Source organism: Castor canadensis, chromosome 12, assembly GCF_047511655.1.
Source record: "Castor canadensis chromosome 12, mCasCan1.hap1v2, whole genome shotgun sequence".
NCBI classification, from domain to species: domain Eukaryota; kingdom Metazoa; phylum Chordata; class Mammalia; order Rodentia; family Castoridae; genus Castor; species Castor canadensis.
In genome coordinates, this window is record NC_133397.1 from 115,247,980 (window position 1) to 115,263,857 (window position 15,878).

General features: G+C 40.3%; 1 protein-coding gene across 1 annotated transcript in view; it reads right to left on the bottom strand.

The window, feature by feature from the left end:
- Positions 1-4,300: 4,300 nt before the first annotated feature.
- The window catches only part of Eeig2 (EEIG family member 2), a 65,954-nt gene continuing 54,376 nt past the window's right edge, over positions 4,301-15,878 (bottom strand). Inside the window, exons 7-11 of the mRNA XM_074050863.1 lie at positions 11,987-12,082; positions 11,677-11,866; positions 11,446-11,573; positions 10,555-10,624; positions 4,301-8,499 (exon numbers count right to left, since the gene is read on the bottom strand). Of these exons, the coding sequence (XP_073906964.1) occupies positions 8,457-8,499; positions 10,555-10,624; positions 11,446-11,573; positions 11,677-11,866; positions 11,987-12,082 (527 nt within the window). The 3' untranslated portion in view covers positions 4,301-8,456. The remainder of the gene's footprint in view (positions 8,500-10,554; positions 10,625-11,445; positions 11,574-11,676; positions 11,867-11,986; positions 12,083-15,878) is intronic.

Consider the following 15,878-nt stretch of genomic DNA (forward strand, 5'->3'; position numbering starts at 1 on the left):
ATCCTTATATCCTCTACCTTCACATCTTGTGGTGTGTGTTACTGATGCTCTATCTTCTCTTTGCCTTTTCCTCTTTCCCTGAGTTCCATAGAGTAAATACACTGTTACAAACATGTTCTACATCTGAGTTTGTGTATGATTGTTTTTGTGTATATGTTTATCTTTAGATCGAGCTTCCTGGTATGAGAGAAAACATGCAGGTTTTGTGTTTCTGATCCTGGCTAACTTCACGTAACATGATGTCCTCCAATTGTATCTATTTACCTTCAAACCCCATGTCATTATTCCTTGTGGCTGAGTAATATTCAGCATGGATATATATCATAATTTCATGATCCATTCATGTGATGGGTTTTTTTCGAGAAAGGATCTCACAAATCATTTGTCCGGGCTGGCTTTGAACTGTGACCCTCCTGATCTCTGCCTCCTGAGTAGCTAGGATTACAGGCGTGAGCCTCCTGTGCCTGGCTACTCCATTCTTTTATTGATTACACGTTTTTACAAAACAATACTAACACATAGCTTGTGCCAAAAACCTCAACTGCTTATCAGGATAGAAATTAAATATCCCTCAACAGTCCCCCTCTGACTTCCTAGAGACAGCTGTCAAACATTTTTGTTTCTTCCCAATTCACTACAAATGGATTCCAGTTTTGCAAGAACTAGTGGCCCTTTTGGGGACAGGTGGTTCCTTTCTTGCTAGGAAAGTCACTTGAATGGGCCATGTAGTTTATGAGGCAGAGGCCCCCAAGTGCAGCAACTTGTCTTTCCTTGGAGGAATTAAATTGCACTGAATGGCAGTGCAGAACATGGTTCTGAGGAGGCAGGATTTTAGCTGAGATTTTTCTTTGTGACAAGGTTTTCATTGCCACCTGGTACTACCCAGGTTCCCCCAACTAGATGTAGAAAATGTTACCAGGTATTATCTCCCAACTATTTCCTATAGGTGGCACTAAAACGTAGCTTCTGTGAGTGTGACAAACACCTGAGATAATTATAGAGAAAAGATTTTGGCTTATAGTCTTGGAGGTTCATCAATGACCAGCTGGCCCTGTTGTTTTGGGCCTGTGGCAAGGCAGTACATCATGGTGGAAGCTCATGACAGATAAAACCACTCTCCTCATGGCCAAGGTGCAAAAGAGACAGAGGAAGGAGCTGTGCTCTGGATCCCTGATATGTTCTTTGAAGGCACTCCCCCAATGACCTAAAAACCTCCTGCTAGCCCCTTCTTCTAAAGGTTCTGCCACTTCCCACTAGTGCCACTCTGGAGACCAAACCTTTACACATGGGCCTTAGAGAACACTTGAGATCAAGATGGCGGCAAAAAAACTCTTTTAAAGATTTCTGTGATTTCCCAGAAGTTTAAGTCTTCAGCTCCTCCTTGCGTTCAAGTTCAGTTTCTATACCACTGAGCTGTGGCACTTGGCCCCTTCAGTGCTGCCACAAGACTTCCCAGACACATATCCCCATTTCCTCACACAGCATACAGCTTGCATCCTTCCCTAACTCTTCTTGTTCCTCCCCCACCTTTTCTCTTCCTTGTTTCTCTGATTTCTAACCTTCCCCTGTACAACATCCCCAGCCTTCCATCTGTCAGTGGTTACCAAGGAGTACTTTTAATTAAGCCAATTCCCTCCATTGGAGTTTGGGTCTCATCAACAAAGCCCATCTCACTGGGACCTGTGGAGACTGTGCTGAGCAGCTGGCAAGAAGTCAGGAGCTGAGCACCATCAGCAGTGGCAATGTGGAATCTTCACACTTTACAAGACACTTTATTTTTGGTGGAACTGGGACTTGAACTCAGGACTTAAGCACTTGCAAAGCAGGAGCTCTACCACTTGAGCCACACCACCAGTCCATTTTTTTTGTGGAATCTTTTGAATTCTGAGAATAATGGATATTTGCCTTGTGGAGGATTCTAGGTGTTAACTACAGCAAACTTGGTTTATCAGTGTATTTGATGCACATCTTCGGGCATAGCAAAAAAAAAGTGTGTGTGGGGACATCTGGGAATATTGTTGGCATCTAGCAAACAAGCTGGTAGGAGCTGGAAGATATGGGAATTTGTACAGTAAGTTTTAAAGACTAGTTTTTGAGCCAGGTGTGGTAGTACATGTCTGTAATCCCAGCACTAGGGAGGCATAGGCAGGAGGGTCACAAGTTCAAGGCTAGCCTGGGATACATAATGAGACCCTGTCTCAAGAAACAAAAGCCTACTTTTCAAAGCCTCATGTGCCAGTTATACACCATTTTTGCCCTAAAATGAACTCTCCATGCCCTCAATCCACCTATTTCTGGGGCTGTCAACATCCCCACCACGTCGTGTGTCCACTTTGCCTGCATATCTTTTGTCTCCAATGCTGTAACTACTTCTTGCTTTTACCTATTTCATTTCATTCTGTACGCTGTGATTCAGTAAGTCAAATTAAGTTGTGATCACTCTCTTCTTCCCTAGAAACACTGCTTCCACACACTGTCCTTGATCCATTGGACCCTTGGCTTTCATCGATGGGCCTGTGTTTTCCAACAGCTGTGCTGTGTCCATGCCTGTCTGTGTGTGTGCCTTACCATATTGCTTATCTGCTGTTTTCTGTAGAACTCCTCATGGAACTGTATTTCTGGAACCTTTTATTAATTTCACACCAAAGAAAACAATTTCAACTATTTCAGCAATGTATGCAAGACTTTGAACATTCCTTTTCCCAAGTATCTCAAATTATTACTGAATATGCAAAGTGCCTTTTCTCGTTGGTCTTGGTTCCAGTGACTACACATAAAAAAATGAGCAGATGCTCAAAACACTGAAGATCAATGGCAGAAGGTGACACACTTTTCCTAAAGTGACTGCATACACTTGCTTTGACTTCCCAATAGAACTAAGATGAAAGAAGACAAGCAAAACAAAACTTAGGCATGCCAACTTGAGGAGACATCTCAGCCTAGCTGAGTAGCAGTTAGTTGGACCAATTCATAGGGGAAGGTCGCCCATATTTCCTTGTTGCATAGATGGATTCATTTGGAACAGAGGTGGCTGGTCCAATGGATGTCTAAATTTGAAACTCTTCTGTTTGTTTTCTAACTTTTTTGTTGTATTTCATATATCACGGGATAGATTCACTCCACCAGTGACTTCCTACCTGTTATACAAATGGAAGGACTCCATTTGTGCTGCTACCAGAGAAGTGATTCACAGGTATAGAAAGGTAGAAACAGGAAAAAGAGGACGGGGCAGAAGCAGAAGAGAAAAACCACTGGGTGCTGAGGAAAGATGAAGTCCTAACAGTAAGACTGGAACTCCATGCTGGAGATGTTAGGCAAACTCTGCCTGGCAGATCTGAGGTCCCCAGGTTCTGCTGTGATCTGGTACCAAGTTGTCCTGAGTGATTCTGTATGATGCTGTGTATTGAGGAGGGATTAGGAGGGTCTCCCCTACAGTGCCCAACAAGAAGTGGGCTTCTCCTTAGTCATATAACCTTTTATAATCTGCACATTTAGGGAAGCCCTGACAATTGGCTGAGAAGGATCTGGCCTCAAACTTACCCTAAACTGTAGTTCTTTATGAGACTTAAATTACTATTATAATTTGCGTATCAGCAGAGAAGTGTGCTGGCACTGTTTTTCCTCTCTAAGGACTTTCTCATCAAAGAGAAGAAAAGTCTGTATGAGGGTGTAGGAGACACTGAATATCATTTGTTAAGTGATGATCTTAAACTCTAATAGTGGTACACAAGAACTAATATATTTATGTAGATGCTATATAAAAGAAAATTTTGATAAAATACTCTTTTTTACACTTTGCTCTTAGCCAAAAGGTTGAAAAGTAATTTTTTTCTTTTTTAAAAATCTCATTTATTTTTAATTTTTAGGTATACTCTTATTTATTTATCTTGAGAGAGGGTCTTGCTATATATCCCAGACTGGCCTTGAACTGGTGATCCTCCTGCCTCTGACTCCAGAGTGCTAGGATTACAGGTATGTGCCACCATGCCTGGCTTTTTGGCATACTCGACCTAACTTACATGTTTTTTTGTCATAATCCATAGAGTTGGTGGTGTTGTCTCCATCCTAGATTAGGAAGCGGGCTCAGAGGGGAGCTTGAATTCAGACTCAGGTCTGTCTCCAAATCTGGTGCTCAGGCCATGCCTGTGGGCAACTAAGAGTTCAAAGACATGTTGGGCCCTGGGGACACTGAGGAGCATACCACCGGTTATTGAAAGGAGACCATCAAGGAAGTTATAATGGACCTTTGCGTTTTTTTTTTAACCTTAGTAATCTAGTATTTTAAGACATAAAGAGCATCTGAATTTTAGCATATGGTTTTTATTGAACATGTATAAGATTTACCTTTACATTTTTACAAACACTTTACAAATAAAAATTTGTTTTTTGTTAAAAAAAAGGAAACATTTCCTGGATTTCTCATTATACAGTTGAAACAAAGACATAAAATATATATATGAAGGTCATTCTCCAAGTATTAAAACAGAATACTGATGGAATCACTTCAGTAACATTTATTTGTTCTTTTTGGTGGTGCTGGGGATCAAACTTGGGGTCTTGCACATGCTAGGCAAGTGCTCTACTGCTGAGCTAGTCCCCCAGCCCTCAGTAAGGTTTTCCATAAACATTTGTATGATCACCACTCACTATATTAACTTCCAAAGGATCAAATAAACACACAAGGTATCCCCCAGGTAAAATATATTTCCAAAAACTAAACAAATTTATATATACGCTGCCTTTCCTTGCATGAGGTTTGGTTAGTGAATATCAGTAATTTTCTGTTATGCACATAACATAAACATGTGAAAATGCAGAACACATTGTAGATTTTTATCATTCATTGCATGGGGGATGACCCTCGTGATCATGTAAAATATATCGTACATATATTATCTTAGGAAAATCACATACCTAAGGCCTTTATTTCCAGGACAGTGTTGAAATAAGGTTAATATAGGACTATTTCATCCTTACATTTTAGTCTTTATATTCTTTAGCACTCAGCTATTATGCCTAGTACCTAAGCCAACATGTTTAGTGGCCTCACAGAATTTCAACTGCCACGCTTGATTATTGTCATGTGACGTACCATCTAGTAAGAGAACTGACAAGGCATAATTTCTAGACTGCCCAAATTAAATACTTGTTAAGAAAACAGAATGCAGTCCCGTCATATGAGCCCTGTCTGTCTCTCAGAGGTCTGTAAAAATACCAGAAACCTAGCCCTCCAATCAAATATTTAGTAATGCTGTCAGCTTGAGCTTGCAAAGTGGTTTAGTTAGCATGGAAATCTGAACGTCTACAGTTACTTCTGGATCCTTTGCTAAAAGTCGTGGTAGCCTTAGTTTGAGTATGTTTTGAACAAAGGCTAGTTGGAGATGGTTTTTCCAGCTTCTAGCAACAAAGGGGCTAAGTGGTCAGTCTCTGTGCCTCAGTTTTGTACAAATAAGCATGTATAGAAGGATTCACTTTGGATATTAGTCTAATAGTTTCATGTTGGAATGGGATGGTACTGTTTAGGATTCTTGGTCAAGACTTTTACAGATCATAAGTACTAATCCACATGAGTTGTTTGTATACAGAAACCATTAGAAATACCAGAAAGGGAAGTCAACAGCTATCGTGTAAACTGAGCGCCCAGGGCCTCTCTGCTCCCGCCCTTCACATACTGTCTGGCTTTCTTGTTACCAGTGTAAGTCAGGGGAAGAGGCTGTCCCGACTGGCCTGTGCATTCTTTCTTCTTTTTTTTAATTTTTAAATTTTATTTTTAATTTATCATCTGTGTATTCTTCTTAAGGTATTTAAGACTCTTTCTTATCACAAATACTAGTTTAAAAATTCTCTAGAGTGTATGACATGTCTGCAAATTCTCTAAGATGGAGAGCTATTTGAAATTTGACTTTAATATTAAAAAATTGATTTGTTAGAATCTAATTTTCCAAGTCCAATTTTTCTAAGCCCAAAATAGAGTCAAAAGTGAACTTGGTATTTAATACGCGGCTTTTAAGAAAAGCTGTATCAGTAAGAGATTGACAATATAATGCTCTAAGGAAAGAAAAAAGAGAAAAAGTTAAGGCTAACAGGCAACCCTTAACCAATATTCAGATGGGATTACACTGAAATCTGAATGCCAAGTATGCTGATGGATCACTAGAAAAAAAGAACCCAGACTAATACTGACTACCCAGGACATAGCTATTAGTTCTTTTTCCTTCCTCATCAATGCTTCTATGTATTAAATGCTTCTAATCCCACTGTATAAATCAAGATGTATTTGGTAGCTGCTAAAATCATAAAGGCATAATTTTTACACTTTTCAAAATCTCTTCACATTTTGTTTTTGAAAAAAAAAAAGAATTCTGTACCATTTGAAAAAAAGAAATCTGTACCTGTTTAAATACAAGAACTAATCTTGTATAAAGATACAGGGTTTCCAAGGGCAGCCAGAGATCAGTATGGGGGCACTGCCCTGGTTACAGCACCTTTTATGTCTGATCAGTGTACTCACTAACCATGCTTACAAGGTTTTATCACTTTTAAAACTGCAGAATTATTTACAGAAGTGCCAATAAAAATATAGCTTAGAAATAATATTTTGAAAATAGAAAAATGTTTTTTTAAAAAAAGGCCAAAATAAACATCTTTCTAAATAATATCTTCATCTCTCTATTTAAGACTTTCTTTGATTCTTTCCATAATATAGGATGGATGGGTCAGTTCACTCGAAAACAGCATGTCTTTTTACCTTTGAAGATAACATTTTCCTTGGTTAGAATACAATGTTCAGGTCAAACATTTTTTCTTCAAAACATATCTTTAAACAATAAACAATACAACTAATGACTAAAAAAACCCTTTCTCTTAACATTAAAAATATTCTAAAACAGGTGCCATCTTTTAAAAAATTTTAGAATCTATTTGTAAAAATAGTTTGGATTAGTGTGGGATACTCAATCCCACACTAATTTTTAACAGTTTGACTAATTTTTAACAGTTCAGTTAAAAAAAGTCCTAACATGAACTATTTCATTTTTTCCGAACCTCTAAACTTGGATATTAAAATAACTCTTCTCTTATTTTGCCAACATAAAAATACCCAAGCCAAAATAATTCTATTTTGAATTTCTTGGACATGATTTTGAAAGTAAGGACTGGGGCATCAGTGGTTCTATAGAGAAAGTTATGTTTTTCCTCAGTGACTGAGTGATTTCAAAAAGTTTTAGTCTTTCTACATGGAAACTGTCATGAAGACCAGAAAAACTCTGAGCTTTATCTGCTGGGCTGATATCCGTATTTTTAAAACTAAATTTGATGTATTTTACAATCTACACTTGCCTCAAAATAACTAACTCCTGATATAGTAAAGAAGAAAATGCAGTACTTGACCGTGGGGAGCTAAACCAGAAAACCACCAGTCCTTCTGCATCTCTGATGTCAGGCAGCCGCTCCTGTCTTCTATCCATTGCCACGTCAGAATAAAATTTGGTTCCAGATAAAGTCTGAATTTATATAGAAAAGGATGCTCTGTTTCTGATCGTATCACCGTTTTCCTCTTGTTCTCAATCCTGGCTGCTGAAACCAGCAGATCTGAATATTCCGTGAAGTAAAACAGCTCTACTGTTAGGGTGCCTTCAGGTATCCCAGCATACTAAATGTTAAGCTTGCTTGGCATCTCTTATGCAGTGCATAAGAGGAGTGGCGGTTCTGCAGCTCCTTTAACATCAATGACAAATGACAACAGATACTGTACAGCAGCAGCATTACGTCCACTCACCTACCTCAGACTTAAACATATGCATCATTTGATTTGTGACTGATACATTTGTAAGTATTCTTAAGCATCTTACATGTTTAAATTCAGTCAAACATTTTCCCAAGGCAGGAGCACCCACACTTCCTATCAATTATTGCATCAAAAGGAGTTAATAAACTTGGTACAATATTGCAGGGAATAGAACATGGAAGATTCCCTTAATGGGAGTTATAACTATCTGGACAGAATTTATAGGGTTTAAATTATATTCACTTATTGTCTTATAAGTGCAAAATTAAACAGAAATAGAGCCCAATCTATGGAGCACCTCTCTGGCAGGGTTTACACTGGAACACTTGGATTGCACTCAGATGGGACCCATGCTGCTTGCCTCACTGGGGTGCTTTGAAGGCAAAAGCACACTTTCCATCACCACATGTGGTGACTGCAGGAGCAGACCTAAGGCACATGGCCACACTGTCTTGGACCAACATCCAGCTGTGTCCTCTCAGTGCATGGGAAAGACAGTGGTGGGTGCTTGCAGAGAAGGAATCAGTGATGGTTTCCCTCTTGATAGGTGAACTTCATTTTCAAAAAACAGGTTCATTTTTCTCTCCAGTGCTGGACTCTCTTACGTCTTGACACATCAATTACCCACACTTTAAATCCACAGGGAAGCTTCTGTTGACTGGTTTGACTTCTAGCGTTTGATCACAACTTGTTCATAAGCTCCAGATCCTACCCTAAAACAGCAAGGGGGGAAAAAACCTTCAAAATGTTGAGCTCTAGTGTTTGAAATTGTTCTAAGTGATCTTGCCTTCAGAGAGATGTGCATTAGGCATTTTTTCTATTGGATTTAATCTCTACACAGTTTAAAGGTATCACAGATAGAAACTACTTAAAATATTAAATGTTTATTTATAATTAATACATTGGATTATTCTAGGCCTTGATACACTTAGTCATTCTTACAATAATCCAGTAATACTTCCCAGTTCTTGACCTATCAACAGACTGTGGCAAAGAATATTGTCTTCAAATGTGTCTTTACACATTTGTAAAATGTGTAAAACTGGTGTCATCCAGGAGCGTATAATGACTCTGGCAGTGTGCCAACCCTGACCCGAGTTACTGACGAAAGTCTTTGATTGTATTAGCAGCATAGTGTCTTAATATAGCTTTCTAGAAAGTGCAGGCTCTTTTCCTTTTCTTTTTGTTTTGATGTAGGGTCTTGGTATGGCTTAGAACTCTTAGGCTCAAGCAATCCTCCTGCCTTGGTCTCCTGAATTAGCTGGGACTCCAGTGGGTGCCAGAGACAAGGCTCCAGAATTCTTTCAGTCAATAGGCAAATGCCTTTGTATATGGCCAGTGTTGGAAATGTCCCTGTGCAATGTAATTTAAAGGGAAAATGATCTTGAAGGAGAGTTGATTTCTTCACTAGCGTGGCATGGAGGATTGTTGTTTGTACCCACCCCACCATCTATTCTCCCCTTCTTCATAGTTTAGCTTGGTAGAGACCACTTGGCTGAGGACATTTCCTAAACTTCCTTTTAGGTAGTGACCATGTAACTAAGTTTTTCCCTAGGGAACACTAATGGAAGATGTGTCAACTTCTGCCTCACTTGCTAAAAAGAAAATTGCTTGCCCTGGTCTAGTAGCTGTCTCACTTGACAATAAAGGCAAGGAAGATGGTGAAGTTACAAAATGGTCAAAATGAACTTTTGGAACAAAGCTGTCTTATCAGCAAGTTGGCCATTATATTTTTTGGGTTTCTTTGTTATACCTGCTAAACTTTTATCCCAATATGCTACTACCAACTGATTTCTATTGATAAAGTATAAAGAATACTGAAAGACTTAAAACTGGTGGGCTTTGTGAGTACAGTAACTCTGACAAAGGCTAGCTAAATAATGACCTCATCAACAGATTTCTTGTTATCATTGATGTACTTAGTACCTTCGCTCCATGCTATAATGGAACAAATATGCATCTTCCCTTTATTGTCTGTACAGAAAGGTTTTCTAAAGCCTATAAAAACACACAGGATCTTTTAGGTGGAAGCTGGTTTTATATTTTTGGATGAGGATCATTTTACCCTCTCCCTAAAGCAGCTTGAGTAGCGACCAGAAGAGCTGAAGCGTTGGAGCTGCCTGGCAGGGGAAGGTGTTACCGCTTAAAGTGATCACCAGGTACCCATTCCTCATTACAAAGATGTCAGGGTCTGCCCTACTACCTGATGTCTCACTCTGAACGTGCCAGAGTTTGGTGAGCCCAGAAGCAACCACCATGACTGGTTTTGTCCTTTAATGGGATCTAATGAGGAGATTCCAAAAGATGGAGGTAAGGTAGCCATTACCAGTCTACCATGGACTGGGATGAACTTCTCAGTTGACTTCTCAGACATAGCTGTTCCTACAGATGCACTGTTTGGAAGAAATAGGAACATCCTTGACAGAGCCCGTCAATACTGGCGACCCAATGTGAAGGGACCTTGGTGAGCTCTGCTTGCACCAGCTTTTGGTTGCTCTTTGAAGTATGTTCTGCTTTTTAGTCATGATGCAATGACAGGAGCTAGACTTTCCCTTCTTGCCGTAAATACACAGAAGCTGGATAGAATACATGAGATGACAGTTTACAAACACTGACAGCAGGCAATGCAAGACTGGTTCCAAGAACAGGGAAGTCAATGAAGAAAGCCCCACCGTGGCCCCAGCTTGCTGCCTGAAGCCATTTCCTTCAAGATCCTACCCGCCTCAGGGCAGGGAGAGTATTAATAAGGTACTCTTTGGATGACTTACCTATTTGGAAGATGATGACTGCCAAAGGTTGTACTGCCCCCAGGACCCACGAATAACCTCAGTCCTTCTTCTGGAAGACACATTAAAATGCTTGTTTTATGTACAATTATTAGACTACCACCACATAACGTGCACACTGTAGTAATTCATATTTTACATCTGAGTTTATAAAGAGAGCTAAACACTCAAAAATCAAAGTGATATACAGGTTATAAAACACACAATCTTTCTCATTAACTTTCCTGAAGGTCTTTCTTGTTTTCCCTGAGTAGTGAAGACAGCCCTTCTCACAAACTTTCACAAGACTCAGTTACTGCTCTCTACAACCAGTTAAATCCATCGCTCTCTATTCACACCAGGGTGAGTAACTGCGCTTTTCAGATTGGTGGCATATACATTTTCAGTTTCTGGGATAATATTGAGGAGGGACTGAGGATTTGTTCTTCACTCTTGTTCAAGGTCACAGCTCCAACCCAATAAACTGTCACAGCGACTGGAAGCCCCATGACAGACACAGATGCAGATACGGTATGTGGACACAGTAGGCACCACAGTGTAATTAAAAAAGACAATGAAAGCATTCTTTAAAATAGATCTCTCTTTTTCCCTCTGTGCTGGGAACTGAACTCACCATGCTAAGCACTTGCTCTGACACTGAACACCCTTCCCCCGCTAAATTGATCTCTTTAACCAAAGTTTATTCTTTTTCCAAATTCAGTATTAATCCTCAGAAATCAACAAGCTACAAAAGTAACTGGAAGTTTTTATGGGTGTAAAACTCACTCTACAAATAACACATCCAAAGCACGATGCGCTGCCTTTTGCTTGCTGGCCACACAAGTTACACAAAGCTGGATTACAGAAATGTGGATGAAGCAATTCTCCACGCACCTTCTGCGCTGGAATCTAGGCTGAAGTCTTGACTTTGTAATATTTTCTCCACAATGTCATCGGCATCCACTCTGGTATCATCAACTCGCTTCAGCTGAGATTCGACAGAATCTTGTTTCACTGGGCATCTGTGGAAAGAATCACAGAGTTTTTTCTTCCTTTTTATTAACTATATTATGAAAACGAAGTTTTTTTAAAAATTAAATTTATCCTTTAAACTAGGAAGGATACCTGCTGAGCTTTTCAGAGGCTGTATCTTCTTTATCAGCTGTGTCAAGATCTGATTCAGCTGGTTTTTGCTCAACTTCATCACAAGGCTCCAGAATGCTTTCAACTCCTGTCGATGTACTTCCCACTGATGTGTTTCTTCTGTGGCAGAACTCAGAGAAACTAGATGACCGGGAGTGACATGTGCTATACCCTGTCCGAGAAAAACCCCTTGAGTCAGACACATTGCAATCTAACATTCTTCTCCCACACCATCGCTGTTTCAAGTCCCTTTTTAGAACAGGAAGGAGTTCGAGCTCACTAGCAGCTCTACCTGATACTTTTGACTGCTGGCTTGCATAGCTTGACGTTCTGGAATGTCCACAGGCACCAAGTTCATCTGGCACTGAGGCACTCTTTGCTGAAAGATCTGCAATGTGCATAACATAACATTACTGGTACTGCCAACAAGCTAATCTAAACTGCAGATTTTATAACTTCTGCCAAGCTCACTATCAAGAAACAGAAGGTACAGAGGGGCGCCAGTGGCTCACACCTGTAACTCTAGCTATTCAGGAGGATATTGGTTCGAAGCCAGCCCGGGCAAACAGTTCACAAGACCCTGTCTTGGAAAAAACCCAACACAATAAAGGTCTGACGGAGTGGTTCAAATGGTAGGGGACCTGCCTAGCAAGTATGAGGCCCTGAGTTCAAACCCCACTATCACACACACACACAAAAAATAGAAGGTACAAAATGATAGAGGACTTTAAATCAGTACAATGAAGACAACTATAGTGCAAGAAGGAAAATGTAATTATATTAGTTCATTGAAGAATTAATAGCATTTTGTAACATTTGACAGTATTTTGTCTTTTTTTTTTTTTTTTTGGTGGTAATTGGGTTTTGAACTCAGGGTCTCATTGTGCTTGCTAGACAGGTGTTTGTCCACTTGAGCCATGCCCCCAGACCAGCACTCTAGAGACCATTTCAGTTTTTGTGTTCAGCACTTCTCTAATACAAGAGTAAAGATATTCTTTTTAAAATTATTCATTGTACAAAGAGGTTTTAATGTGAGATTTCATTGTGACATGCATATAATGTACTTTGATCAAGTTCACCATCCATTGCTTTCTCCTTTCACTCTCCCTCTCTCGCTGGCGACCCCCTACTCTCTCTTTTACATTCATGTCATTTTTTTAAAAAGGTCTAGATTCCACATATGAGAGAAAACATACAGTATTTGTCTTTTTGAGTCTGATTTATTTCACTTAACATGCTGATCGCCAGTTCCATCCATTTACCTGCCAACAACATCATTTCGTTCTTCTTTATAGCTGAATACTCCATTAGGTATGTGTGTGTATCTCTCTCTCTCTCTCTCTTTCTCTTTCTCTCACATTTTCTTTTTCTATTGGTTGATGGGCACATATGCCGATCCCAATGTTTTGTTGTCCTGAACAGCTGTAATAGACATGGTATACAGGTGTCTCTGTTGTATGCTGACTTACATTCCTTTGGATACATGCCCAGGAGTGGATGGCAGGGTCATAGGGAAGTCTATGTTTATTCTGAGGATCCTTCACATTGATTTCCATAGTGACAGCGCTAATTTACATTCTCACCGACAGTCCAGCATTTATTGTTTCTTTTCTTTTGGTGGTATTGGGATTTGAACTCAGAGCTTCATGCTTGCAAAGCAAGCACTCTACCCCTTGAACAACACCTCCAGTCCATTTTGCTCTGATTAGTTTGGAGATGGGATCTTGCAAAGTATTTGCCTAGGCTGGCCTCAAATCTTGATCCTCCTGATCTCAGACTCCTCAAGTAGCTAGGATTATAGGTGTGAGCTACCAAACTCGGCTTGTTTGTGTTTCTTTCTTTCTTTCTTTTTTTTTTTTTGGTGGTACTGGGGTTTGAACTCAGGATCTTATTGCTTGAGCCACTCCGCCAGCCGTGTTCTTTATTTTCTTGGTAACAGCCATTCTGACTGGGATGAGATGGAATCTCAGTGCTGTTTTGATTTGCATTTCCATTCTGGCTAAGGATGTTGAAATTTTCTTCATGTATTTACAGCAGTCAGGCTTATTGATTTACTTACTATTATTATTATTATTATCATTATTATTTTGCAAAGCAGTAGCAAAGCTTTGTTGAAAAAAAAGGAAAGAACAGGCACCACAAGAGAAAAAGTCGTGGGCCCTGGTCAGGTGGCACAGAAGCTGGTCAGGTTTATTCTTATAAATTCTCACAAAACTGCCAGATTTTAGCGTGCTTTTCTTTTTTTCTTCTTTTGAGATATGGTCTTACCGTGTGGCTCAGGCTGGCTTTGAACTTGCAGTCCTCCTGTCTCAGTCTCCCAAGTGCTGAGATTACAGGTGTGCCTGCATGGGCCATGCTCAGCCCTTTCGTGTGTTTTCTGAGGGAATCTTGCTTCCTCAGAAATGCATCAGAGCCGTGCACTACAGACACTTTATTACAGCAACGTTAGTGTTGCTGGTGCTAAGCTATAATTTGGGCAATGTTTGTGGCTTAAATCAACACAGCATGGACTGTCACACTGAAGACAAAAGTTCTTAAGAAAATGATTACAGTTCTCAACTTCAAAATAAATGCATGAAAGGCAGTGCCAAAGCTGTTTCTAGTTCTTGGATGACAGTTATGTATTTCCTGACCGGGTTTCTTCCACAGACTATACAACTGTGATCTTTTTACTGGGGCGAACGGTTTTTAACTTAGAAGCAGAAGCAATCGAGTAATAGTTATTACAGCAGCATTTCTATAAATGATATTACACACAGCTTACTTACTTGCCAAACAAGTAAGCCACCACCACTCGACAAAGGTTTCCCACTTCTGGACAGACTGCAGTATCCCAGGCATTGATCTAGAGCAGCTCTAAACCCAAAGGCCAGCTCCAACGAAAGCCACTCAAAGAGCTGGTTCAGGGTGAGATTTACATAGAGTGAAATTGCTGCATTTAGTTAGAGCTTAACTCATCCATTTATCTTGTGGTTTTCAAGGTTTATTCATTGAATACATATTTATCAAGCTCTTACCAAGTCAGATGCCCAAGTTATAGAAGAAACAAAGGTATAGGAGGTGCAAAATTAATAAGACAAAACACATGCTCAAGCTTTAGAGATGGAAATGACCAGAATACAATGTGGCAAGCACTAAACTTGAAGCACCAAAAAAGAAGCTATTATGAGCTCCAAAAGATGGTGGAGGAGTGGGCATGGTGCCACACACCTGTAGTCTCTCAGTACTTGGGAGACTGAGACAGAAGGATCACAAGTTCAAGGCCAGTTTGGGCTACATAGTGAGTTCTAAGTAGCAAGACTGTCTCAAAAAAAAAAAAAAAAGGATAGTACATGTACCAGGTGGCTATGTATGGGGAAAAGCCCCCATGGGAGGCTAATTCAGGACTTTAACACTGTCTAGAAGGGACAGGGAAGAGCATGCCTTGCCTGTAGAAGCAAATGGCTCAGTAAAGTTAGCACACAGGGAATGGTGTATGACTGAAGGAAAGGAGGCTGGAGAGATAAGCAGGTACCAGCTGAGGAAGAACTTACTAGGAATTTGATGAGGGAAGTCATCCAACAGCTTGCAGCAGCACGGGTGTGACATGCCGATCCACGTTTTGGAGGATCACTGTGACAATGGCGCAAACGGGGTGAAGGAGTGTTGAGAGTGTGAGCAGAGAGGGTTAGTAGGCACAGGCACAGGGGACAGCGCTCAATTTCTAAGGAGGTACCTGGTGCCGGGATACCCAAGAGAAAATGTGGGAGGAAGAGTTAGGAAGACTCATGCTGGTTCTGTGGAACTTGAGACACCCGAGCTGTCTCAAACATTCCTGACATTTTGACTGGTCCCTGGCTTTACCCTGGGATATGCAGACAAATAAAACCAGATCGTGAAGAACCTGGCACCTGGCCAGGGAGAAACATAAACGGATGGGTTTAAATTTAACATTGGCGTGAAGTGGACCTTTCCAAAAGACATCTGGAAGCAGGCACCTGGAGTTCAGGAGGGAAGCCCAGAGGCAACACCAGTTTGTGAGTGGAAAAGTATTTAGCACACGTATACATGGTGACAGCTACATCTGCACACTTCATTTATGTGACAGTAAAGTCCAAGGGCATAGATGACATCGACCAGGAAGCTAAGCAAAGAGGACCAAACCCTGGTGAATAGTAGTATTTAAAGGAAGGGGGAAAGAAGAC